The sequence below is a fragment of the Mustela lutreola genome, chromosome 10 (assembly GCF_030435805.1).
Source record: "Mustela lutreola isolate mMusLut2 chromosome 10, mMusLut2.pri, whole genome shotgun sequence".
In the NCBI taxonomy this organism is placed as follows: domain Eukaryota; kingdom Metazoa; phylum Chordata; class Mammalia; order Carnivora; family Mustelidae; genus Mustela; species Mustela lutreola.
This window is the reverse complement of record NC_081299.1, coordinates 30621501-30646781: the sequence shown is the minus strand read 5'-3', so window position 1 is coordinate 30646781 and position 25281 is coordinate 30621501. Positions and strand designations below refer to the sequence as shown.

At 45.9% G+C, this 25281-nt stretch overlaps 1 protein-coding gene across 1 annotated transcript; it reads left to right on the top strand.

The window, feature by feature from the left end:
- PPT1 (palmitoyl-protein thioesterase 1) lies at positions 1-25269 on the top strand. The gene is made up of 9 exons (XM_059135072.1): positions 1-158; positions 4101-4210; positions 4434-4561; positions 4895-4965; positions 7650-7752; positions 19928-20018; positions 20858-20956; positions 22414-22485; positions 23725-25269. Exons 1-9 carry the CDS (start codon positions 35-37, stop codon positions 23845-23847), a joined length of 921 nt encoding a protein of 306 aa, XP_058991055.1. The 5' UTR covers positions 1-34; the 3' UTR covers positions 23848-25269.
- The last annotated feature ends 12 nt before the right edge of the window (positions 25270-25281 follow it).

The window sequence follows — 25281 nt, the reverse complement described above, 5'->3', positions numbered from 1 at the left end:
AGGCCCGGGAGCGCGGTCACATGATTGGGTCAAGATGGCGTCGCCCAGCTGCTTGTGGTTCTTGGCCGTCGCTCTCTTGCCCGGGTCCTTCGCTGCACGGGCGCTCGGGCATCTCGACCGGGCCGCGCCGCTGCCGCTGGTGATCTGGCATGGGATGGGTGAGTGAGGGAGAAGAGAGTCAGAAGGATTTGGAGACTCCTTCTCTTTCCCAGCCTGGGTTCGCGTCTGCAGAGTGCGAGTGTGGAGGGCGAGGACCGTGGCTGCACAGCGCTCTGCCGACCCGACGTCTGAGGATTTGGGGGGGCTGCTCTGCACTGGAAAGGGAGAGGGGGAAGGGACTATCCTCTGGTGAGTGCTCGCAGAGAGCCGTGCATTGGGTTAGGGTATTCCGTGCTGTTCTTGTTTAATCCTCAATGGCAGTGGCGTCAGAGTGCAGCGTCTGGTACTTGGTTTGGCAGTCCTGGCTGTGGCCGAATGACGGGGGCATCCAACCTTTTATTCATTGACACACTGAATAGATTTGTCAGGCACCTGCAGTTCCTTTTTACATTTAACATGTAGGTATCAAGCACCTACTAGATGCTGCAGATACGACAGTGAACAGACCAAATTCTTTGCCCTTTTGGAACTTACTTGCCAGGGGGAGAGAGAGACTATAAAGAAATAAATAAGCAAAACATATAATACGTTTTAAGTAAAATGGTGATAAGTGCAATGGAGAAAAAGAAAGCAGTAGGAGGATAGAAATGGGAGGCGGGGGCTGGCGATTTTATAAGGAAGGTCAAGAAAGGATTCACCGAGAAAATGACACGTGTACAAAGACCTGAAGTGGATGAGGGAAGCTGCCCTGTGAATAGCTGGTAGAAGGAACAGTAAATGCAAAGACCCTGAGGTGGAAGTATGTCTGGTATGTTGAAGGAACAACATTCAGGTCAGTGGGGTGGGAACTGAGTGAGCAAGGAGAAGAAAGTAGGGGATTAGGTTGGGAGGGTGCCAGTGTTGGGCCTACTAAGGGCATTGGCTAGAATTTGAGATGGGTAGTCCGTGGAGGGTTTTGAGCACATGAGTGACATGATATGACTTTCATTTTTTAAAAGGACTGCTCTAATTGTTGTATATTATATCTCAGGGCTGTGAGTTCAAGTCCTGTGTTGGACTCTACACTGGGCATGGAGCCTACTTAAAAAAAAAAAAAAAAAAAGAATAGATTGTAGGGGATTATAGACGTTTGGAGGAACACAAGTTAGGAAGCTACTGCAACCATTTAAACAAGAGATGGCGGATGGCATGAAACAGGATAATACTGGGAGATGCTGAGAAGTGTTCAAAGTTTGGGTATCTTCTGAAGGCAAAACCAATGGGATCTGTTAACAGGTTAGATTCAGAATGAGAGAAAAAGAAGAGTCAAGGATGATTCTGTGGGTTTGGGACTGGACAAGCAGAAGGAAGAAGTTGTCGTTCTACCAAAATGAGGAAGCCTGTAGGGCCAGCAAGAAAAAGTCCTGCTTTTGGACTTACTAGATTTGAGATCCTCATTAGACATTCAGGAGATGTAGAGGAGTGCAGAGTATAGGACAGAGATATGAATTAGAGATTTAAGTTGGGAGCCTTCCGCCTATGGTTGGCATTTAAGGCCATGAAACTGGGCAGGATCATGGGTATTAGAGTGCACAGGAGGAAAGAGTTCTCAAGATGGAGCCCTGAGACACTGCCAACATTTGGAGGTTGAGGAGATGAGGTGGAATCAGTTGAGGAGACAGTGATGGTGGAGGAACGTTAGAAGAGTGCAGTGTCCAGGAAGTCCAGTGAAAATGTTTCAAGAGGAAGGGAGCAATCAGCTGTATGGAATTTTATCAGCAGGGCAACTGAGAACAGGTTATTGCGTTTAACAATTTGAAGATCACTAATGACCTTAACCTAGGCAGTTTGGGGAACATGATGAAGGTGACAGCCTTATTGGATAGAGTTAAAGAAAAGTGTTCAAAGAGCAATTAGAGCCGGCAAATACAGCGCTCTGTGCTGGGCTCTGGGGCTATCGCAAGAGATTTAAAAGAAGTTATGAGAGAAGTAGAAAATGCTCTAAGCCTTAGCTTTTCCTCTAAAAATGAATCTTAAGCCTTCCTCTCAGGTTAGAAACCTGATGATTCAGCTCCAAATGGGGAATGACCTCTGCCTATTTCTCTGGGTGAGTGGCTGGTCACTCTGCTTCTGGTTTTTAGTTCTGGTTCCTAGAAACAGGAAACAGGACTAGGAGTAGGGTGAGCAGGGAGACCCCCAGAGTGCAAAATTTAAGAAGGCATTTACTCCCATAAAAGACTCTTAATTTCACAAAACAAACTGAGGGTTGCTGGGAGAGGGGGTTAGGGAGAGGATGGTTGGGTTACAGGCATTGGGGAAGGTATGGGCTGTGGTGAGTGCTGTGAAGTGTAAACCTGGTGATTCACAGACCTGTACCCCTGGGGCTAATAATACATTATATGTCAATATAAATAAATAAAATTTTTTTTTTTAAAAAAAGAAGGCATTCACTCTCTAGTTTGTAGAAGTTTAGGGTCAGCACTGGCACAAACCTGTGAGTGAGTACTTCCTCAAATTTCATGTCCTAGGTTCTTTCCTTGCTTTTCCCCAGCCCTCCAGTCTGGCTCCTAAGTCCTTTTGAATCTATTATTCCCAAATGTTCCAGATGATAAGGGAGCATAATAAGCATCTCTGCTTATTTTTCAGTTGTGAATTTTGTGTGCCAATTATATTGTATGGGCTTTTGAAGTTTTTTATTATTTGATAAACATGAGCCAAGCAAAAAAAATGTTCTTTTTTAAAAATTGGAGTGAAACAGGGCGCCTGGGTGGCTCAGTGAGTTAAAGCCTCTGCCTTCGGCTCAGGTCATGATCTCAGGGTCCTGGGATAGAGGCCTGCATTGGGCTCTCTGCTCAGCAGGGAGCCTGCTTCCTCCTCTCTCTCTGCCTGCCTCTCTGCCTACTTGTGATCTCTGTCAAATAAATAAATAAAAATCTTAAAAAAAAAATTGGAGTGAAACAAATATAACCTACAATTAACCATGTTAAAATATACAATTCAGTGGCGTTTAATGGGTTCACTATGTTGTAGGACTACCACTTCTCTCTAATTTCAAAGCTTTTTCATCACCCTACAAAACACCAGGATCCGTTAAGTAATCACACTGTTCCCTGCTCCTAGCAGTCCCTGGAGATGTCCAATCTGCATTCTGTCTGTATAGATTTGCCTATTCTGGATATATATATATATATATATATACATATACATAGTTAATCATGTATTATGTGACCTTTTGTGTTTAGCTCATTTCACATATAGTAATGGTTTTTAGGTTCATCCACATTGCAACATGTCAGTGCTTCATTCTTTTTTCTGGCTGAATAATATTCCTCTGTGTGTATATACCACAGTTGGTTTACCCACTCATCCATTGATGGACATTTCGGTCATTTCCACCCTTTAACTATTATGAATAATGCTGCTATGAACATTGATGTACACGTTTCTGTGTGGGCATGTTTTAATTTCTGTTGGGTAGAAATCTAGAAGTAAAATTGCTGGGTCATGTGGTAATTGTTAGGTTTGACTTTTTGAGGAACTATAAAATTTTCACAGTGGCTGCATCATATCACACTCCCACCAGCAATACAAGGATTCCTATTTCTCTACATCCTTGTAACACTTGTTACTTTCCATCTTTTAATTAAAAATTTTTTTATTTTTTTAATTTTAATTTTTTTAAGCCATCCTAGTAAGTATGATGTGGTATCTCATTATAGTTTTGATATGCATTTCCTTAATGACCAGTGATGTTGAGCATGTTTTCATGTGCTTGTGTTCTTTGGAGATAAGTCTGTTCAAGTCCTATTTCCATTTTTTAATTAGATTAACTTCTTTTTGAGTTGTAAGAGTTCTTTGTATATCCTGGGTATTAAACCCTTATCAGGTATATGTTTTGCAAATATTTTCTCCCATTCTGTATGTTTCACATTCTTAATAATGCTCTTTGAAGTATAGAACTTTTTTTTAAAAATGTGTGATGTTTTGGCTCACGAGTATTTCCCCTTGTCTTTGTTGTCTAGGAGACAGCTGTTGTAATCCCTTAAGCATGGGTGCTATTAAAAAAATGGTTGAGAAGAAAATACCGGGAATTTATGTCTTATCCTTAGAAATTGGGAAGACCCTGATGGAGGTAAGGCCCTTCACAGCTGTGTTCCTCTGAAGGTTAGCTGACTGATTTCGTAGAATATATTATTAAAATGCTTTGCCTTGCATTTTTAGCAGCAGATCATACAATGATACTTGAACTCTTGAGTGGCTTATGTGAGGCTTCCAACCTGAATTTGTTTGGCCTCTTAGGGAAGATGGCCATTGGTGGTTTTCATCCTGACTTTCCTCTGTGGCTCCTCTTTTAGGATGTGGAGAACAGCTTCTTCTTGAATGTCAATTCCCAAGTAGCAACAGTGTGTGAGATTCTTGCTAAGGATCCTAAATTGCAGCAAGGCTACAACGCAATGGGATTCTCCCAAGGAGGTCAATTTCTGTAAGTTCCTTTCTGTTCGATTGTACTATTTACATGGAATTGATCTTTTCCTTATATTCGGGTAGATCCACTACTCTAATTCTTTTGAGCATTTCATCTCTCTTGTAAGGAGAAGTATTCTAAATTGTCTCCATATAAAAAGCTTTATGAAACTTAATTTATTTTCTATGAAAGAATAAAGATTTGCATTTGACCTTACTGGGGGAAATCCTGATGCTTCATGGCTTTGGGGAATCACAGAGGATGAAGTAGCTTAATCTGGAAATTTGGAGGTTAAAGATATATTTTTATCTAACTGTTGGATCTGATAATCCTTTTTTTTTTTTTCCCCAGGAGGGCAGTGGCTCAGAGATGCCCATCACCTCCCATGATCAATCTGATCTCAGTTGGGGGACAACATCAAGGTAACTTTGGCCTCTTTGCCTCCTTTTTTTTCTCTGTTCTAATCCATGTGACCACTTGATTTTAAAACATTCCAGCAGCTCTATTGGTACAAGAAGTCAGCCATCCTTGGAAAGTCCCGTTATAATAAACTAGCCAGAATTAAAGAAATAAGAAGAGACTTGGGATTCTAGAAGCCAAGAACACAGGTGAATCAGGTTGCCAACTGCTTCTCTCCAGTTTAAATGACATGATTTCCTGGAGGTGAGGTGGTTGCAGCCACATGGCAGGTGGTGACTAAGGAGTCAGTAAGGACCAACAGTCTTTCCTTTCTTTTTTTTAAAGGTTTTATTTATTTGAGAGTGAGAGAGAGCACAGGCACACAAGTTGGGGGAGGGGCAGAGGGAGAGGCAGAAGCAGACTCCCTGTTGAACAGAGACCCCAATGTGGGGCTCGATCCCAGAACCCTGAGATCATGACCTGAGCTGAGAGCAGATTCTTAACTGACTAAGCCATCCAAGTGCCCTGCTTTTCCTGTTTTCTGACATTGTGATGTCTTACTGAATTTAGACTCAGGCAAACAATAACATCTGAGGTTTTTTGTCTATAAAGTTAACAGTAGAAAATAAATCCTTTGAAAAACAACAGGTTTTCTGTTTAGGCAGAATTACATAACTTTTGGGGAAGGATGTGTCTTTGGGTAGAGTATCATCTCTGTTCTCATGGTGGCTATCACGTAGCATAGTGTAGGGGCAGAAGGATTCTCCTTATAATCAGGAATTCACCCAGTTAACTGTTGATGATGGGCAAATAATTTGGTACTTAGATCCCTTTCACAGATGAGGGAAACTGAAAGAAGGCCTTACCCTTCTTGTAGGAATTTTTCAGAGGATGAAGTGAGAGAGTAAGTAGAAAAATACTTCTTTTGTTTGTTTAAGATTTTATTTATTTATTTATTTGAGAGAGAGAAAGAGAGCACACATGGGTGGAGGGGGAGAGGAAGAGGGAAGAAACAGACACCCTGCTGAGCGAGGAGCCCGACACAGGGCTTGATCCCAGCACCTTGCAGTCATGACCAGAGCTGAAGGCAGACTCTTAACTGACTGAGCCACCAACTGACAGGTGCCCCCCAAAATACTTCTTAAAAACACAAGTAATATTCAAATGCAAGTTGGTAAAAACAACTTTATTATTCAGTCAACAAATATGTGTGAAAATCTATAAATAGGACAGACAAGGTCCCTGTCTTCAGGAAACTTCCATTCTAGTGTGGGGGTTAGGAAATAGACAATGAAGCAAGTAAATAAATAAATACAGATAGTGGGAACTATGATCCAGAAAAAAACAGGATATGGGGCACTGGGTGGCTCAGTTGGTTAAGTGTCTGTCTCTCGATCTCAGCTCAGATCTTCATTTCAGGACCATGAGTTTGAGCCCTCTATTGGACTCCATGCGTGGGACCTACTTAAAAAAAGAGAGAAAGAGAGAGAAATAGGATAATGTTGATTTTTTTTTTTTAAAGATTTTATTTATTTATTTGACAGATGCAGTGAGAGAGGGAACACAAGCAGGGGGAGCGAGAGAGGGAGAAGCAGAAGCAGGCTTCCTGCCAAGCAGGGAGCCTGATGTGGGGCTCAGTCTCAGGACCCTGGGATCATGACCTGAGCCAAAGGCAGACACTTAATGACTAAGCCACCCAGGCGCCCTAGGATAATACTTGAAGGACAGAATAGTGGTTAAAGATGTGGGCTCTGGGGGCACCTGGGTGTCTCAGTCTGTTGAGCATCTGACTCTTCATCTCACTCAGGTCATAATCTCAAGGTCATGAGTTCAGCCCCGCATTGGGTTCCATGCTGAGGGTGGAGCCTATTTTAAAAAAAGTAAATAAATAAGGGGTGCCTGGGTGGCTTAGTCGATTGAGTTGCTGCCTCCAGCTCAGATCATGATCTCAGGGTCCTGAGACCAAGTCCTGCATGGGGTTCCTTGCTCAGCAGTGTACCTGCTTCTCTCTCTGCCTGCCGCTCCTCCTGCTTATGCTCTCCTTCTCTCTCTCTGACAAATAAATAAACAAAATCTTTTAAAAAATAAAAAGAAAAGAAAAAGAAAAAGATATGGGCTCTGGAGCCAAACTACCTGTGTTCATATCCTGGCTCTACGCTTATTGTCCAACCTGAGACCAAGTATTTAACCTCTCCGTTTTGAAGTTTCTTTTCCATAATATAGGGTGAATAATAATTTCTACCCCACATGTTGGTTTTGAGGATTGAATGAATTACTGCCAATATATGCTTAGAACTATGCCTGGTACTGCTGAAAATGTTATTTTTCATATGATGAAGGCTGAGGCTGATGAAGATGGAAGGTATAACTGGGGGAGGGGTGAGGAAGGGGGTGGGGCACTACTTGAGTTAGGGTTGTCAGATGTGACTTCCCCAAGCTAAGACCTGAGAGCCGGAATGAGCCCAATCACTGAGGCAGTGAGAGGAGCACATCTACCAGGAAGAGCTGGAGCTAAGACCCTTAGGCAGAAAACTCGAATGGGAGTGCCAGCTGGCTATGGTATGAATTCTCAATACGCTATTTTCTTGAGGCATAGATGAATGAGATCAGAGGCTAGCTCTGGTTCATTGTCTTCCTCACCGTGCCTTGCACATAGTAGGTGTTCAGTACATAGCTCTTGAAGGTGTTTTGTCTTCTGCTGCTGTAGGTGTTTATGGACTCCCTCGGTGTCCAGGGGAGAGTTCTCACATCTGTGACCTGATCAGGAAGACGCTGAATGCTGGGGCTTACAACAAAGCTATTCAAGAACGGTATGTATGGTTGGCTGGAAAGGATGTGGAACTGTCAGTGTGTGAAAATATCATGCCGACACTGAAATGATGTTGACAGCAGAAATTCCAGGAGTAGTGGCCAGGGGTATGCGCATGAGAGGCTTTTCTAAAGTATTTCTGTGCTGTCTGCTTGGTTATATTATAAGCTTAAAACTGCTCTAATATTAAATTTTAAAAAGGAAGGGTTTGGTTTTTTTTTTAAGATTTTATTTATTTATCCCAGAGAAAAGAGAAAGTGCGTGCGCGAGAGAGTGTGAGCAGGAGGAGGGGCAGAGGGAGAGGGAGAAGCAGATTGTCTGCTGAGCAGGGAGCCCAGCTCAGGGCTGGATCCCAGGACCTTAGGATCATGACCTGATATGAAGGCAGATGCTTTTTTTTTTTTTTTTTAAGATTTTATTTATTTATTTGACAGAGATCACAAGTAGGCAGAAGCAGTCAGAGAGAGAAGTGGGGGGAAGCAGGTTCCCTGCTGAGCAGAGAGCCCGAGTCGGGGCTTGACCCCAGGACCCTGGGATCATGACCTGAGCCGAAGGCAGAGGCTTTAACCCACTGAGCCACCCAGATACCCTCTGAAGGCAGATGCTTAACTGCTGAGCCACCCAGGTGCCCCTGGAGAACTCTAGATGATAACTAGATTTGGGATCAACTAGTATGACAACAGCAGCTATCCTAAAGGTTTTCCGAGCGTATTATTCTTGTCTAATAACAGTTATTCAGTGCAACACTTCCTTGAAGCCATTTTCCAAGGTTCAGCCCTGCCAGGACTCTGCATGTGGAAACAACCTGTCCCTAACTAACCTCTTCGTTTCCTACCCATTGGCCACACGTAGAGTCACAGAGCTGTATCAGGTCAGTAGTGCCACCTAATGGTCAGTGAGGAAACTAAGATACTTTTTTTTTTTTTAAGATTTTATTTATTTGAGAGCGATAGAGCACAGAGGGAGAGGGAGAAGCAGACTCCCTGTCTAATAGGGACACCCCAATGTGGGGCTCAGAGATCATAATCTGAGCAGAAGGCAAACACTTAACTGACTGAGCCACTCAGGTGCCCCCATTGTTCTTTATTCTTTACTCCGTATTCTTCTAACTCTTGCCAGATGCTTCAGAAAAAATCATCCTTTTATTTCTTTGTGTTTCTTTTGTGAACCAAGCACAACCCATGGCGATGAGAATTGTTAGCGACTGAAAATGAGCAGTCATGGGGAGGAGACAGTAACACCTAAATACTGATTAAAAGTGGCAGATTGATATGTTTTTTCACTTCCTCCTTAAACTGTAATAATAACCCAATAGCAAAAGAATAGAAAGTGAGAAAACCCACAAGGGCCAAGAGAACAGGAGAGGAGAGGGGAGACAAAAAAAAGACATCACCATGACTTTGAAAGAAAGCAGAGGAAGGAGTGATAACTGTTTCAGCAGAGGAAAAAAGCCGAAACCTTTGTGTCTGTAGAAGGATGCCCCGACAAGAAGGGAGCGGATTCACTTTTTATAGCTCCACAGAGGGTCAGGAATTAGATGCATAAGATCCTTTGGAAGGTAGAGATGGGTGCATGGAGCTAAAAACAGGACTTTTTGTTGGGAGAAAAAAAAATCATTTCTATATAAGGAATGATCAAACCCCCAGTTCCCGTAAGTGCACATCCAAGTGACTGCTCCTCCCCCACTGTGACAAGAGAAGCAAAATTTATTCTCTGGAGCAATTTAACTCGAGAAGTACAAGACTCAGAGGTAATAAGTGAAGGATAGTGATGAGACACCCCACTGAAAACCCGGGCCCTCCCACTCCCCTTTCCTCCCACTCAGCTCCCAGAATGATAGCCACTAGGCCTATAACCTGCTAGTCTGATGTTCAGTGGACCTGTCTCTGGAAAACCTGACTGGCCCCAGAGAGAAGATCTATAGATTGAGGTTTTTGAGTCCTTCAAGAAATCAGGATTCCTCTCGACTACTGTGAGGTGAAGTCACCAGGACGTAAGCTCTGTTATCACACAAGAAGGCTCCAGTCAGTTTGTAGTGTCTCGTTTCAGCGTGAACCGTGAGCCTGGGACCCCCAGCCAGACATCTGAGGAAAGCTTCTAGTATGAAAGGCAGACTGAAACCAATGAAAAATAAAAAGCAACTTGGAAGGAAATGATGACAATTCAAGGAGCCAAAGAAAATCTTTAAAAAGAAAAAAAAAGGGGGGGTGGCACCTGAGTGGCTCAGTGGGTTAAAGCCTCTGCCTTCAGGGCGCCTGGGTGGCTCAGTGGGTTAAGCCACTGCCTTCAGCTCAGGTCATGATCTCAGGGTCCTGGGATCAAGTCCCACATCAGGCTCTCTGCTCAGCAGGGAGCCTGCTTCGTCCTCTCTCTCTGCCTGCCTCTCTGCCTACTTGTGATCTCTGTCTGTCAAATAAATAAAATCTTAAAGAAAAAGAAAAGAAAAAAAGAAGCCTAGAATTATTATCTTTATAGATGAGCAGTTACCTCCGTGGCACCAGAAAAGAATGAATAATACCAACAATCTGAGCATAAGAGAGAACTGGCAATTAAAAATAAGACAACCAAAATAAATGCGAGAGCGATATGGGACTATAAACTTGAGGAAATCTCTTAGAAATGAGAACAAAAACTCAAAGAGGTTTTAAAAAAAAAAAAAAAAAAGGAGAAAACTGGTAAAATTAAGGGAGACATTTAGGAAGTCCAGGATCTGCCTGATAGGAGTTCCAAAAAGAGTCCAGAGGAGAAAGGGTGGATTGAAATTACTAAAGAAGTAATACAAGAAATTTTCTCGGAATGACAGGATATGAATTTCCAGATTGAAAGGGCTCACTAAGTGATCAGGGCAAGGGATGAAAAAAAGCCTCACACTGGTGCATTCCTGTGACCTGTCAGAGCATGAGGAGAAAGAGTGGCCTCCGGGGAGGCCGCCCCCAGAGTCCATCCCAAGGACCATGCATTCCTGTCAGCAGCACCACCTGCTAGAAGTGCTAGAATCACTGAGGAAAAGTGATTTCCATCCTAGAGTTCTGTGCAGAACCTTTAAGTACAACCACTTGTGAAGGGAAAATAAAGGCCTCTCAGACACACCAGAAAAAAAAAAGATTGCCGGTCTGCTGCGTGGCCTGGTGTCTGGGAGCCTCTCCCGTCAGTACTTTCCCACGTGGAGATTCAGTGCAGGGCCCTCAGCTCACGCTAAGTAGGCAGCTCGGGGCTGTTACCGCTAGTGCTAGTGGTGCCATATTTTAAATATTTTATTCAACTTGAGCTGCCTGTTTCCTTTATTTATAAGCATTGCCGTGGTTTTGTTTTCTCTTTTCGGTTGCAGTCATAAAGTATTTCATTCATCATTTCATCAAACGTCGCCCTGCAGTTTGCCAGGCCCTGTGGTAGGTCTGGCAGATAGAGTGCAGAATAAGACAGTTAGCAACCCTGTCCCCATGAAGGAACATTCTGGTGGGGAACGGGGGCGCTCCAGGCAAACAGAGGTGCTGGGTCACCTCTGACAGTGCTAAAGCTGTGGCGGAAGTAAGCAGGATGCAGTGGTGGCGAGGCGTGGAGGCAGTGCCTACTCCAGACAGAATGGCCTTCGGAGAAGAGGAATTTAAGCTGGGGTCGAAGGATGAGAAGGAGGATGGGAGAGGCTGAGGAAAGAGCCATTGGGCTGAGGGAACAGGAGGCACAAAGGCCCGATCCTCGGACACATTTGGCTTATTCTAGGCCCCGGTGACAAGTTGAGTGATAGACGGGAGTTGGCAGGGGTGACACGCGCAAGGATGGGAAGATCACATCAGCCATGTGAGTTTCCTTCTAAACATCAAGAGAAGCTTTTGAGAGGTTTCAAGCAAATACGGCCAGATTCAGGTGTTTGGATGGTCTCCACTGCTTTGTGGAGAGTGGACCGGAAAGCAGGTAGAGGAAAAGCAATGGGCTTCCTTAGTGTCTCAATAAGAGGTGATGATGGCGTGGACACTGAGGTGGCCACAGTGAGCTGGAGAGAAGTGGAATGACCTGAGGTAAGTTCCATAATGTAGCTCAGTGTGAGCCAGGATACAGCCCAGCATTCATAACAGGGTTTCCCTCGGAAATGCTTTCTGAGTTCTCAGTGGCTCAAATACAGATCGATACTTTTCTAAATTTATGGAGTTGCTTTTTCTTTTTAAAGTTTCTTTGTTTTTCTATGTACATCTCATCTTAGCAGATGGGCAGTAGGAGATTTAAAAAGGTACACGTGGGGCACCTGGGTGGCTCAGTCGGTTAAGCATCTGCCTTCAGCTCAGGTCATGATCCCAGGGTCCTGCGATCGAGCCCCACATGAGGCTCTCTGCTCAGCAGGGAATCTACTTATCCTTCTCCCTCTGCCCCTCCCCCTGCTCGTGCTCACTCTTTCTCTCTAATAAATAAATAAAATGTTAAAAAAAAAAAAAAAAGGGCAGGTAGCCCCAGTAGAGGTGGGAAAGGTGCGGGGAGGGTGGAAAGGTGCAGAGGGAGATCACGTTCTGGTAGTGCGGTGCTAGGTTGCCTTTTGTATCCTGGAGGATTCTGGATGTAGGAAAATAACCATGTTAGCCCAAAGTAAATTTTTAAAGGAGTTCATAGTCTTTTGGTACCCAGGGTTTCAGAGGGACTAGAATCAAGAAATGGGAGCCACCAAGCGCTGAGTCTGTCTCTCCCACTGGCGTTTCTGTTGCCGCTGTGGGCATGAACACTGGCCTCTCCGGCCACCCATGTGGTAAAAGGTGGCCTTGCCCTCCTTCCAAACTTTTTGTTTGTTTGTTTTTTAAGATTTATTTATTCATTTTGGAGAGAAAGAGAGAGTGCCTGCAGGAGCAGGGAAGGGGCAGAGGGAGGGAGAGCATTTCAAGCAGACTCCCTTCTGAACACGGAGCCCACCTTGGGGCTCAGTCCCATGACCCCCAAGACGGGGGGTCATGACGGGGCTGAAACCAAGAGACTGTCACTCTGCTGACAGAGCCACCCAGGCGCCCCCAGCTTCCAAGTTTTTCATTGTATCTGTTTAGGATATTATCTCAGGAGAGGCTGGAATCTCTTGGTCCCAGTCCAGATTTCTGGGGACGGGACGATGTCCCAGCTCAGGTCAGATCTCCATCACTGGCTGTGGCCAGAAGAGTGAGACCACATGGTACCGACCATACCCACCCCTGTAATCAGAAGGTGGACACAGGAAGGTTGCAGTACCCAGACAAGGAAGAGTTTATTTTGATTTAGGCAGAGACCCCAGGAGGTGTCCTCTGCACTGTTCAGATCATTCAGCCTTAAAGCAAATTCGATCTAGTTCCCTGGGAAGCCAGTGAGGAGGGACTTTCCAGCGCCAGCTCCTGGCTTGGTGGGGGCAACAGTGAGGAGCGGTGAGTGTGACAGTTCTCTCTCACCTCGTGCTTGTGAAATCCACCCTCTAGTTCCCCTTTGAGATACTGATAGCCCTTGCTGGATTTTTTCCTCCAGTTTCCTCCTTGCTATTCTACTCACTGAGCCCATCCCCACCGCAGTGAATACAGCAGTGTCGCCCTGGCCTTGGCCTCTCTTCCCCTGTGCCAGCTCTGCTCTCCCAGGTGGCCCTGCCCTTGGTCCTTGGCCCTCAGCCCTGCATGCCCAGCACTCACAGGGGGTCTGTGCCCCCCAGTGGCTCTCACAGCACGCTTATCCCCAGGTGTCCTGCTTTCCTCACACCTTCGCCCTCAACTTGCCACTCCCCTTCTGGAAATACTAAGGTATCTACTTAGGCACTTTTCCACTGTTCAAAAAAAGTAGAGAGAGTAATGTCATCTAAGACCTAAAATTAGTATTTTGTCATATTTGCGTCAGATGTTTTAAGAACTGAAACATTTCAGGTAATACTGAATTCTTCTACATATCTCTACCAGGTCCCATTCCCTGCCCGCCCTCCATAGTGACAGCCACTATCAAGAAACGAGAGTAATAGGGGAGCCTGGGTGGCTCAGTAGGTTAAAGCCTCTGCTTTCAGCTCAGGTCATGATCTCGGGGTCCTGGGATTGAGCCCCGCATCAGGCTGTCTGCTCCACCAAGAGCCTTCTTACTCCTCTCTCTCCCCGCCTGCCTCTCTGCCTACTTGTGATGTCTGTCTGTCAAATAAATGAATGAAATCTTAAAAAAAAAAAAAAAGAAGAAGAAGAAAGAAAGAAATGAGAGTAATAGAGTCTTCTGTCCTCTTAAAAAAGAAAAATTGTCTATATATATACATATATATCCTCCATCAGTATGTAGCCTTATTTTGTATATTTAAAATGTTATGTAATGGATATCTTGTGCACTTCATTCTGCAACTGAGTTTTTCATCAGTATCACATTTAATAACATGTTGTTACACATCTGGTTCATTCCTCTTAACGACTACTTGGCTTTCTGGATTCTGTGACTACGCCACCGTGTATTGATTTCCATACTGCAGACATTTCAGCACTTCTAATTTCTCTTGATGACAGACAACTTAGAGGGATCATCCTTGTGTTGAAAAGCCCAGCCTGTGTTGCTGCATGTCTCCTCTACTTTTATGCTACTTACTACTCTACCCACACAGGACACCACTTCTGGTCACCACATGTGTGGAGATTTTCCCCACACCAAGGAATTCTCTGGGACACCAGCTGGGTTCCTACATTTTAACTCAGTTCTGACACTGCCCACCTGGAGATGGCGTCAGATGCCATAGATTAAGAGCTCACTCCCACAAGCCTGCCCCCCACCATACATGTGGGCACACACACACACACACACACGCCCATTGCCAGTAATAGGTCCCCACGTTACCCACAACTTCTGTCCCACGTTGACTACAAAGTGGAGGTTCCCACGGCCTTCTCCTCAGGTGTGATTAATTTGCTAGGGTGGCTCACAGAACTCAAGGAAACATGTTTACCACTTTATTAAAGGGTATAATAAAGAACACAGATGAGGGGCACCTGGGTGGCTCAGTCGGTTGCCTACCTTCAGCTCAGGTCATGATCTCAGAGTCCTGGGATCGAGCCCTGCATCAGGCTATATGTCCTGTGCTCAGTGGGGAGAGTCTGCTTCTCCCGCTCCTGTTCTTCCCACTGCTTGTACTCTCTCTGTCAAATACATGAAATCTTAAAAAAAAAAAAAAGACACAGATGAACAGCCAGATGAAGAGATAGATTGACTCTTCTATCTATCAGGACTCAGGAGGGTCCTGAGCGTGGGAGCTGGGGTGTACACCCTTCTGGTGTGGGTGTGTTTGCCAACCTGGAAGCTTTCTGAACCCCTACTATCAGGATTTTATGGAAGCTTCCTGCCATAAGCATGATCCATGGAGCACTAGCTCCATTTTCAGCACCCCCTTCCCCTCTCTGAAGAATGGGGAGCAGGGCTGAAAATTCCAAGCTTCAGGGGGAGGTTTGGTGAGCAGCCCCATCTAGGAGCCATCCAGGAGCCCACCCAGAGCCACCTCAGTAGAAGAAAAGCTGCTCCTAGTGCTCTAACCACTTAGGAATTTATAAGGGTCTTAGGAGCTCTGTGCCAGGAACCGGGGTTGGAGATCAGTCTACGTATTTTCTGTCACCCAGCAACCCCTGAACAAGAACTTACGTACTAGTAGAATTCATATGTGGACTCTCAGTTATTTACCAGGTAATTTGGGGAATGCTCCTTAACCTCTCTGTTTTAGTTTCATCATCTATAAACGAGGGCAGATGGGCTATAGAGAGGGTTAAAAGAGATAGAGATGTAGATAGAGTGCTTAGAACAGTGCTTTGGAGACAGTCCGTCCTGTTAGCTGCTCAGATTACAATGAGAGCGTGCATCTTAGACTCGCCTCCATGTTGCTGAGGTGGTTGTACCAATTTCTGTTCCCACCACCAGAGTGTGAGCGTTCCCGTTTTCTACAGTCTTACTTACTCGGGATCCTGTGTCTATTGCGAGTCTGCCAGTCACATGTGTGTGGGATGGTTTCGCTTTCCCATCTGTGCCTCCCGTTAGGCAGCTCGAACATCTGTTCATGTTTGTTGGCCACTCGGGTCTCTCTTTTCTGAGTTGCCTATTCATTACCTCTTCTAGTCTTTGCCTGTTTTTCTGTTGGGCGCTCTTTTTCTTACTGGTGTGTAAGCATCACACACACAGATGCATCTGTGTTAGGATTTTTAATTTTTTTTAAAAGATTTTATTTATTTTATTTGACAGACAGAGATCACAAGCAGGCAGAGAGGCAGGTAGAGAGAGAGAGGAGGAAGGAGACTCCCCGCTGAGCAGAGAGCCTGATCCCAGGGCTCCATCCCAGGACCCTGGGCTCAGGACCTGAGCTTTATAGGCGGACACTTAACAACTGAGCCTCCCAGGCGCCCCTGTATTAGGATTATTAAGCCTTTCTTTGCTAGGTGTGTTACACTTCACTTCTCCCAGCCTGTGGCGTATCTTTTAGCAGATTTTTGGGGGGCAGTTTTATTGAGATCAAATTCACATACTATACAGTTCTGTCATTTAGTGTGTATAATTCATTGGTTTGGGACACATTTTTTTTTTTAAGTTGCAGTAAAACGCGTGTGTGTGTGTGTGTGTGTGTGTGTAAAACAGAATTTGCCATTTCAGTCATTTTTAAGTGTACGGTTTTGGGGCACTAGGTACTTCCCAAATAGCAGCAGGTTCGGCAGCTTCCAATTTGGATTCAGGCCATGTCATCAGTCCTCAGGACTGAAGCACAAAGCTATTCTCTGATCCTGTATTTTCTCCTAATTTTTTTTTCAAGTTTTGTTTTGATTCTCATGTTTTTCATCTATCTGGGGTTTTCGCTGCTTGAGTCCGTTTCCGAGCTGCTGGTCCGTTCCATTTTATTTGTCTCCCCTCCTCGCGCACGCTGCTTTAGTTACTCTGCAACTTTTGGGAGGCTCTGCTTCAAGTCTGGGCTGGTCTTGGACTTTTATGGTTTCATCTGGAGTTTAGAATTAGTTTGTCAGAGTCCACCAAAAATCATGTTGTGATTTAGGTTAGAATGGCTTAGGTTTCAGCCATTGCCTTGACACCTGTGCTTCTACATTTCCTTTCCTCCCCGTCAGGCTACTGTTCCTGTCCCTCCAGGACTTGGTACAGCATCTCCCCGTGCAGATGGTACCAGCAGCGGCTGGGTTTGGAGCCAGGACCAGGAGGGACAGAATAGAGTGGCGATGGGCCCCGACAGCAGTAACTTCTGCAGAATTTGTGCCATGAAGGGACACGTTAGTGAGCTTTACGGTTGATAGGTAATTTTCCCAATAACCCTGGAAAGAATCCAGCTCCAAGAGACGAGTGTCCGTGACTCCAGCACAGGGCTGCGTGTTGTGAAGCTGGTGCTGTGGGCGCCACACGGTCCACAGAGGTGGGGGTGTGGGTACGTGTGGTGGTCAAGAGCAGAGCCACTAGGGCTGCCTAGGCCATTTAGGCTCTGTTTGCTCCCAGCAGAGTGACCGAGGACAAGCTACTTAATCACTCTGGGCATGGTTGCCCCATTTGTAAACAGGAGGCTAATAATAGTGCCTTCCTGATGGAATTCTTTTCAGGATTAAATAGGTTAATGTGTGTAAAGTGCTTAGAATAGGCCCAGTAAGTGCTGTCTAAGCCACAGAGGCTGTAGCAGGCCTCACGGGTAAAGGCTCTGGTTTCTGGGGAGCTGATTGCCTCTTGAGCGGGCTGCATTGGAAAGCGTATGGACTTGGGCAAATTTAGGCTCCTATCTTACCTTGTCTACAACTGTGTCTTTTTTTTTTTTTTAAGCTTTTATTTATGTATTTGTGTATTTAGAGTGCATGCGCACAAGCAAGCGGTGGGGAGGGGCAGAGGGAGAAATCCCAAGCAGACTGCCCATGGAGCCCCATGTGGGTCTCAAGCCCACAATTCTGAGATCACGACCTGAGCCGAAACCAGGCGTTAAGGGATACTTAACTGACTGAGTCACCGTTGACACAGCCGGGTAGTTGTTTGTTTGTTTGTTTGTTTGTTTTAAGATTTATTGATTTATTTATTTGTCAGAGAGAGAGCAAGCACGAGACTCATACACAAGCAGGGGGAGCAGAGGAGGGAGAGGGAGAAGGAGACATCCTGCAGGGCAGGGAGCCCTTTGCAGGGCTGGATCCCAGGACTCTGGGATCCTGATGAGCCAAAGACAGATGATTAACCCACTGAGCCACCCAGGAGCCCACGACTGAGCAGTTTTGAGAGCGTTACTTAACCTCTGAAACCGGCCCCACCCTGGTGACCAGACGAGAACAGTACAGACCATGTTTCTTCTCCGTCTGGCTCCCTGACACTCCCAGCTTCTGCTCACCTGCAAGTCCTTCCCCATAGGTGCCCCGTGTGCACCAGGCTTCTCACAAAACAAATGCCTTTTCTTTCTTCCTGTTGCCCCTTCGGAAGCACTTTTCACACAGAAAGTTGCCCCAGAACTATTGCTTTCATTTTCAGCCATTGGGCTCCCTGCTGTAACTCTGGGTCGCTGGAACCTGGTCGGGCAAGATCCAAAGACCTTTGTATTTGTTCCCCGAACATTTTTTGAGGAAACTTTGATTGGCCACCATGTGTGCACCCCCTGCTCACCAATTCTGAGCGTTTGACACTATTGACCACCCACCCACTCCCGAAGCTTCTTCCCTTGTTCTCCTAGCCATACTGCCTTCCCTTCTGCTCACATCTCACAACCCCTCCCCTCCCTCAGTGCCAGCCACTTCTTTCAGAGCCTGTCTGGCATCCTGCACCGGGCCCTTGCACTCGGCGGAGACTTCCTGCTAAGCATCTGCCATGTGCCTGTGTGTCATTGCGCAAGGAGCTTGTTGTCCCCAGGGGGAGAACCAGGGAGTCAGCTCGCCCCCGGTGAGCGACAGCAGGTTTAGAACGCAAGCACAAGACCAGTGGCAATGTCAGTATTTTATAAATGGTCAGAATTCATCACATTTTGACAAAATCAGTGAAACTAAACACTGAAATGTTTCAAATACATTTAAAAACAGATGATCGAATGTTCCTGTGACCGTGGCAGGCTGACCGTGGCCTCTTTTTTTTTTTTAGATTTTTAAAAATTTATTTGACAGAGAGAGATCACAAGTAGGCAGAGAGGCAGGCAGAGAGGGAGAGAGAGAGAGGAGGAAGCAGGCTCCCTGCCGAGCAGAGAGCCGGAGCCACGGCCTCTTTTGACCTCGGGTGCACCTGCCCTGGACGTGAGGAGCTCTGACCTCTCGGCTGTAGCTGGTCCCTCTGGGCCTTTATGCCATCCTGCCCTGCTGAGTGGAGCTTTCTGGACCACCACCTGAGGGCAGCTCTTCTATTCAGGCTGGGGAGCGCCTTTTGTACAAACATTTCTTCTCTCCCCTGCCAGCCTGGGCTAGAGTCCCACCCGTGGTCTGACTCCTCCTTCCCCCAGAGGTCTTCTGCCAGCCGGTCCACTTTCTCTAGAATTGCGGCTGTGTGGTTGCAGGAGCTACGAGGAACTGTGGAGGCACCAGCTGGGAGGACTTGGGAAGGGCTCAGTGTGGATGGGGAAGGGCCCCCGAAGGAAGGGAGGGGAGGATAGAGGGAGCAGAGACACTGGGGAGAAACGGAAGCATGTGAACACCAGTCTGAAATAATAGTATAAACGCCAGATCCCCGCCTTTTGTCCTTAAAAATCTGGGACATTCCAGAATCCTGAAAACTACTGTCCTCATTCAACAATAGGAGCAATGCTCTGGGATTGAAGGGGTAGACCTCCCTGCGAGTCTGAGGCCGGCCAGATGGGTGAAGAGAGGGATGGCTGGATGCGGAGGTGGTGATAGCTGAGCTGAGTCTTTGCAGATATCTGAATAGGAAGCAGCGGAGGGGGAAGCAGGGGAGGCTTTAGACGGGGACAGCATGGGCCACGGTGACCCGGAGGCGGAAGTGTGATAAGGAAGGCTCAAGGCCCTGGGGGAACAGACACGGATGAGTCCTTTTCCCAAATCTGTGGGACTGTACTGTGCTGCATAGCACTCTCATGCCTCAGGTGTGTCCTTAACGAACTGTGTCATAAGTAGAAGTCTTGTCTGCCCTATTTAAGGTCAAGGCCAGGGACGTGGTGGCTCTTGATTTTTTGTCCTTTTGAAGTCTCTTAGTACACAATGTGCATATGCACACACAGGGGTGTGCCTCCAGCGTGCTGACTGCCACGTGGCTCGGTCACCTTCATTCATTCCTTCTTCCTGCAGCCTGGTGCAAGCAGAATACTGGCACGACCCCATCAAGGAGGACATGTACCGCAACCACAGCATCTTCTTGGCAGATATTAATCAGGAGAGGGTAAGCTTCTATCCCAGGCTGCTGTTGCTGTGCGTTCGTGTTGCTTTTGGGGAGCCACATGCAGATGAGCTGTGACCGTTTACCCAGAATATCCTGGACACACACCCTGGGGAACAGAAGTTCTGTTTTGGGAAGGCAGTGCTTATGAGCGTCAGTTCCTTTTAGGAAAGCTGAAATTCATTTGGCTTTCTTCCCATAGGTCCTTTTCCTTGCCTTGTGTTGAAGAAGCAGGGTAAGCTTAGTAGGTTGCTGGCTGGTTTAAATGGAGTGTCACAGTGGCTGTCTTACTGAGAGCAGCCTTCCTCGTGGGTCCCTTGGGGGTCAGATTTTCTCAGAAGTGAGATTTACTTAGAAGAGAGATGGCAGAGGGGACCCAATATGTCCCAGGCACAAGCTTGGTTTGGTTTGTGGGATTCTGGTAAACTCAGTGATTCAATTTGTATTGGGCCCATCTGGAGGGTTGTTTTGTTTTGTTTTGTTTTTTAAAACAAAACTTGAGGGTTGGTGCAGAAGAAACGGAAGTGTTATAGCAGAACCACTCAGAATGTGCGGTTTCTCATTTTGCCTTGGCTCTCTCTGGGTGGTCGCCTTTAACCTATGTGACGGATGCCTATGGAGTGTGGTGACAGACTATGGTTGGTGGGGGCATTGCCAGTCAGATAGGATGATAAGAAAAGGCTTACAAGGTATATTCTGGGCTGGGAGCTGGAAAACCAACCCATTATCATGGGGAGGAAATACTGTGGCCCAGGGTTGGGGAGGCCAGAGCACTGGAAGGCTTTAACACCCTGCTGGAATCTGACGGTATTGTCCCTGAACTACAACTGCCTTTCTTCCAGGGAGTCAATGAGTCCTACAAGAAGAACCTGATGGCCTTGAAGAAGTTTGTGATGGTCAAGTTTCTCAATGATTCCATTGTGGACCCTGTGGACTCTGAGGTGAGATGCTGTGCCGGCAGGCCACACCACATGGGGAGACCAAAGGAGTAAATGGCATTAAAATACAGCCACCTGCTGAGGAGAAACCTTCAGTCCCTTCCTCCTCCTTCTGTGTAGAGCAGGGCTTCTTTGCTGGAGGTCTACAAATGGGACACTTGGGGCTATAACACCCCCCAACACCTGAAATTGTTTGCAAAATTATGTAGTAGCCTTGTCTGAGGAAGGGTCTGTAACTTTTACCACATTATCCAGGAGACCTGTGACCTAAACCATCAGCCCAAAGTCTATAAATCCCTGAGCTTGGCATTTAAGGTCCGCCTTGACCTACCTTTCCAACTTAATCTTCCTTCATGTCCCACTTCACACATATACTCTAGGATAAAGTCTTGAAATGCACCAGACTTGGCATGTGTTTTTACTCTTAGTGCTTTTGTTCATGCTTTTCAGTCTCTAGAGTGCCCTTCCCTGGGCTTCTCCATCTGACAAGCTAAAGTTCATCTGTCAAGGCCAAGCTCAAATGTCACTTCTTCCATCCAGGATGTCATCCCTACTCCAAGCAGACTTTGCTCCCTCTTTTGCAAAATCATCACATTATGTCAGGTTATCAGGGACTAGCCAGCCTTATCGGCCCGCCATCTGCTTTTGCAGGGCCCGTGAACCTTATTTTTTTTTTTAAAGATTTTATTTATTTATTTTTTTGACAGAGACAAAGAGATCACAAGTAGGCAGAGAGGCAGGCAGAGAGAGTGGAGGAAGCAGGCTCCCTGCTGAGCAGAGAGCCTGACTCGGGGCTCGATCCCAGGACCCTCAGATCATAACCTGAGCCGAAGGCAGAGGCCTTAACCCGCTGAGCCACCCAGGTGCCCCCCGTGAACCATTTTTTAATGGTCAGAAAGAAACCAAAAGAATATCTGATGACAAAGGTTATATGAATTCAAATTTCAAGGTCCATAAGTGAAATTTCATTGAAATAGAGCCATATTCTTTTAGCTTTTTGAAAACCATATTCATTTTTTATATATTGTGTGTGGCTGCTTTTGTTTAGAAGGGCAGCACTACGTAGTTACACTCATGTGGTCCTTAAAGCCTAAGCTATTTTGTATCTGGCCTTTACAGAAAAGTTGGCTGATCCCTGTGCTAAACAGTTGTTTCTTTGCCTCACCAGACCAGAGTTGTAGAAAACAGGGACCACATATATATTTATCTTCAATGTCAGATTTAGCACAAGGATTTTCACAGCGTAGGTGTTCAGTTACTGTAGGAAACAGGAATTCTGCAGAATTGGAAAGCGCTTTGGAAAGATTAACTCATCCCTCAGTATCTACCTTTAAAAAGAGATGACTTAAGACATACTGTTTTCACTCTTTGCTACAGCTTTGTGATGTTGTTTGTTGGTAGTCTTACCTTGACAATATGTGCTGTTGTGTCTGATCTTCATTCACCCTCCTCTTCTGCAGTGGTTCGGGTTTTACAGGAGTGGCCAAGCCAAGGAAACCATCCCCTTGCAGGAGACCAGTCTGTACACACAGGTAACCAGAGAGGAGAGAGGTACTGTCTTTTTCAGCTCCTGGTTCCCAAAGCTGCTCTATTCTTTGGTGATAGAGGCTGTCCTGTATGCCCCAGAGCAGTGGGTGCTCGGAGGCCTGTGACTTGGTCTGATATGGGTGAGGCCGGTGAGGGTGCTGATTGTGACCCCAGTGTCTCGGGCGCTGGGTTTTATTAGTGTACATCCTGAAGGATGAAGGACCTGGACCTCATGGCTTTCCGTATGTACAAAGATCACCTCATCTCCAGTTTCTGTCTGCTGATGAAAAGGTTTAGAACTGGCTTCCTTTGCTGACATGCAGACTGCTAAGCCAAGAAGCCCCTGTGCATCGTGAACACATAGGAGAGGTGTTAATTTTAAAATACGAACAGATGTGAAGTCCCGTTTTTAAAATTAGAGCACTGGTGAGAGGAGCTCCTCCTGCAGGGGCCTGGGAGCAACGCGGTAGGCCCTGTTTCTCCAGCAGAGGTTGCACCATTTCACTACCTCTAGTTCTGGGACCTTCCGCACTCCAGGGAACGGATATTGGAACTGGACCCTCCTAAAAGGCACAAGTGCTATGGGCGCCACTTGCCTTCTACAAGAATTCTCCTGAGTAATTTCACGGGCCAGTTGTCTCCTCTCTTGGCTTATCTCCAGCATTTGGTGGCCCATCTTGGGTGAGCTCAAAGAAAAGGGAAGCTCAGGTCTGCTGAGTTTTGGAAATTACAACTAAGAACTAACTTCCCTCTCGTCCAAGTCAAACTGATGGTAGCTACAGCAGAAGCAACACTCCAGCTCTGTCAGCTGCTTGTCCTCCCAGCCATGATTGTTCTGTGCCCCTGTGGGTAGAGCCAGGATATGAAAAGTGAGGTGTGTTCTTGAAGGGTTAGATGTTTTCAGCTTTTTCTGTTTTTGGCTCAGTCTCACTTGACTGACATTTTGAGGCAGTTTTGTCTGTGGCCTGGCTCACCCACGCAGGTGGTTCTCCAGAAGCTTTAGTAAACTTTTCAGAAAGCTGAATATAGTACTCTGTAGACAACAATCTCAATTATACCTATGTTTTGAATGCTCCGGAAGAAAACAGGGAGGAATCCTTTTTGGCATTTTCAAGTGTTAACACCTAAATTTTGCTACTCCGGGAAAAGACTACACTTTTGAGCACGTATCTCAAATGAACATTGATTCTTTACAACTATTAATTTTTCGTGAAGCCTCTTAATTATGATCTTTCTGTCTGCAGGACCGCTTGGGGCTAAAGGAAATGGACAATGCAGGACAGCTCGTGTTCCTGGCTGTGGAAGGGGACCATCTTCAACTGTCTCAAGAATGGTTTTATGCTCACATCATACCCTTCCTGGAGTGAAACCCTTGTAGTCTGCCCCAGAGCTCAGGGAGCCCCTAGAGCTTCTATATACCAGTAGGAGAACATTCCCTTCATGCCTAAGCCTGAGCTCACATCCAGCCTGCAACTAATCCTTCCCTCTGGTTATCACCTAACACGCCCTGCTCAGAAAGATCGAAGATTCGAATCTTATCCTTTGCCTCCTCCTATCAGCATATGGTGTTGAATGCAAGTTTAATTAGTCAATACCATGCATGGAGATTATTTTACAATCCCTCAATGTGGTCAGGCTGTCTTAGGCAAGTCTGCTGCTGATCAGTGTCTGAACTGTGCCCAGAAGAGTCTGAAGCTAAAGCAATTAGAGTTTAAGGGCAGACACCTTTTTCAGTAAAGTCTAGCCATATTTCAAGCCAAGAGGCAGCCAGTATCCAGGCCTGAGGGGACCATAAATGCTTGCTCAGTTTTGCTGGTGGAGAGCCAACCAGTGCTTGTGAAAGTATTGTTTAGATAGTGTTTCTGTGTAATTCCTTGAGGCTACCCTTTTTTCTCAGTATGTTGTCTCCTATGGTGCGTTAGCATTGACATCTTCTGCTGGGCCACCATCTTGTCTCAGTAGCACTCTTGTCTCATCAGGTAGTGATAAATTAGTTGCTCTGTCACAAAAGGGAGGGGAAGTAGCACCCAACTGGATTGCTTAAGGTGGTGGCGGGTGGGGGATGGAGTACATCTTGCTTGACTTGGGGGAATGAAGACAAATGTTCAAGTGGACAGAACACTGTGTCAACTACACTTCAGCTGAACAGTGTACAAGCAGAAACGATAAGTGAGGACACAGCTGGTCCCTTCCACGCCATCCTTAACTAACCTGTCCCTTTTTCCGTGTAGCCAGCAGTCTACATTCTGGAGTCACTGTGCTGCTGGTGTTAGCAGACAATGGAAAAATGGAAAGAGATCAGGCTTTCTAACTCTGCATCTCAAAAAACTATTTACAGTACATTCAAAACTATTTCTCATGTATTTGATGAAAAAAACGATTATTTGCTCAGAAAGCTTGGGGAATACTGCATACCCCTTTTCTCCTGATCTCCTGAGATCAACTCAGAATATTAAGGACTGAGAACTCCTGTTACGATAAAAAAAACTAACCTTGAGCTACTGTTTTCCCATACTATGTGAGCATGGACATCTTAGCCTCCCACTACTCCACCCTGAGAAAACCCATCAGCACCTCCTGGAAGACTATTGTGCAGAATGCCCATGTGAGGGAAGACAGCTGTGCAGAGGGAAGCACCTTGTTAGTGCTGCTAAGTTTACGCTTTATGATCTTTCTCTCCCCTCTCTCAAGCCTTAGTTCTCAACTAGAAGATGAGGATTAAGGGTAGCAAGTGGGGGGAATGTGAAAAAAATTTTATGATACTGTCTAAAATAAAGACTAGTTTCTTATCCTTGGTGTCC

What these genes read in the sequence shown, in the direction of transcription:
- PPT1 (XM_059135072.1), top strand. Translation starts at nt 35, where the DNA reads ATGGCGTCGCCCAGCTGCTTGTGGTTCTTGGCCGTCGCTCTCTTGCCC. An exon ending in GGTGATCTGGCATGGGATGG is followed by an intron (nt 159 to 4,100) that starts GTGAGTGAGGGA and finishes TTTGTTGTCTAG; the next exon opens with GAGACAGCTGTTGTAATCCC. An exon ending in CAGATATTAATCAGGAGAGG is followed by an intron (nt 20,019 to 20,857) that starts GTAAGCTTCTAT and finishes CCTTTCTTCCAG; the next exon opens with GGAGTCAATGAGTCCTACAA.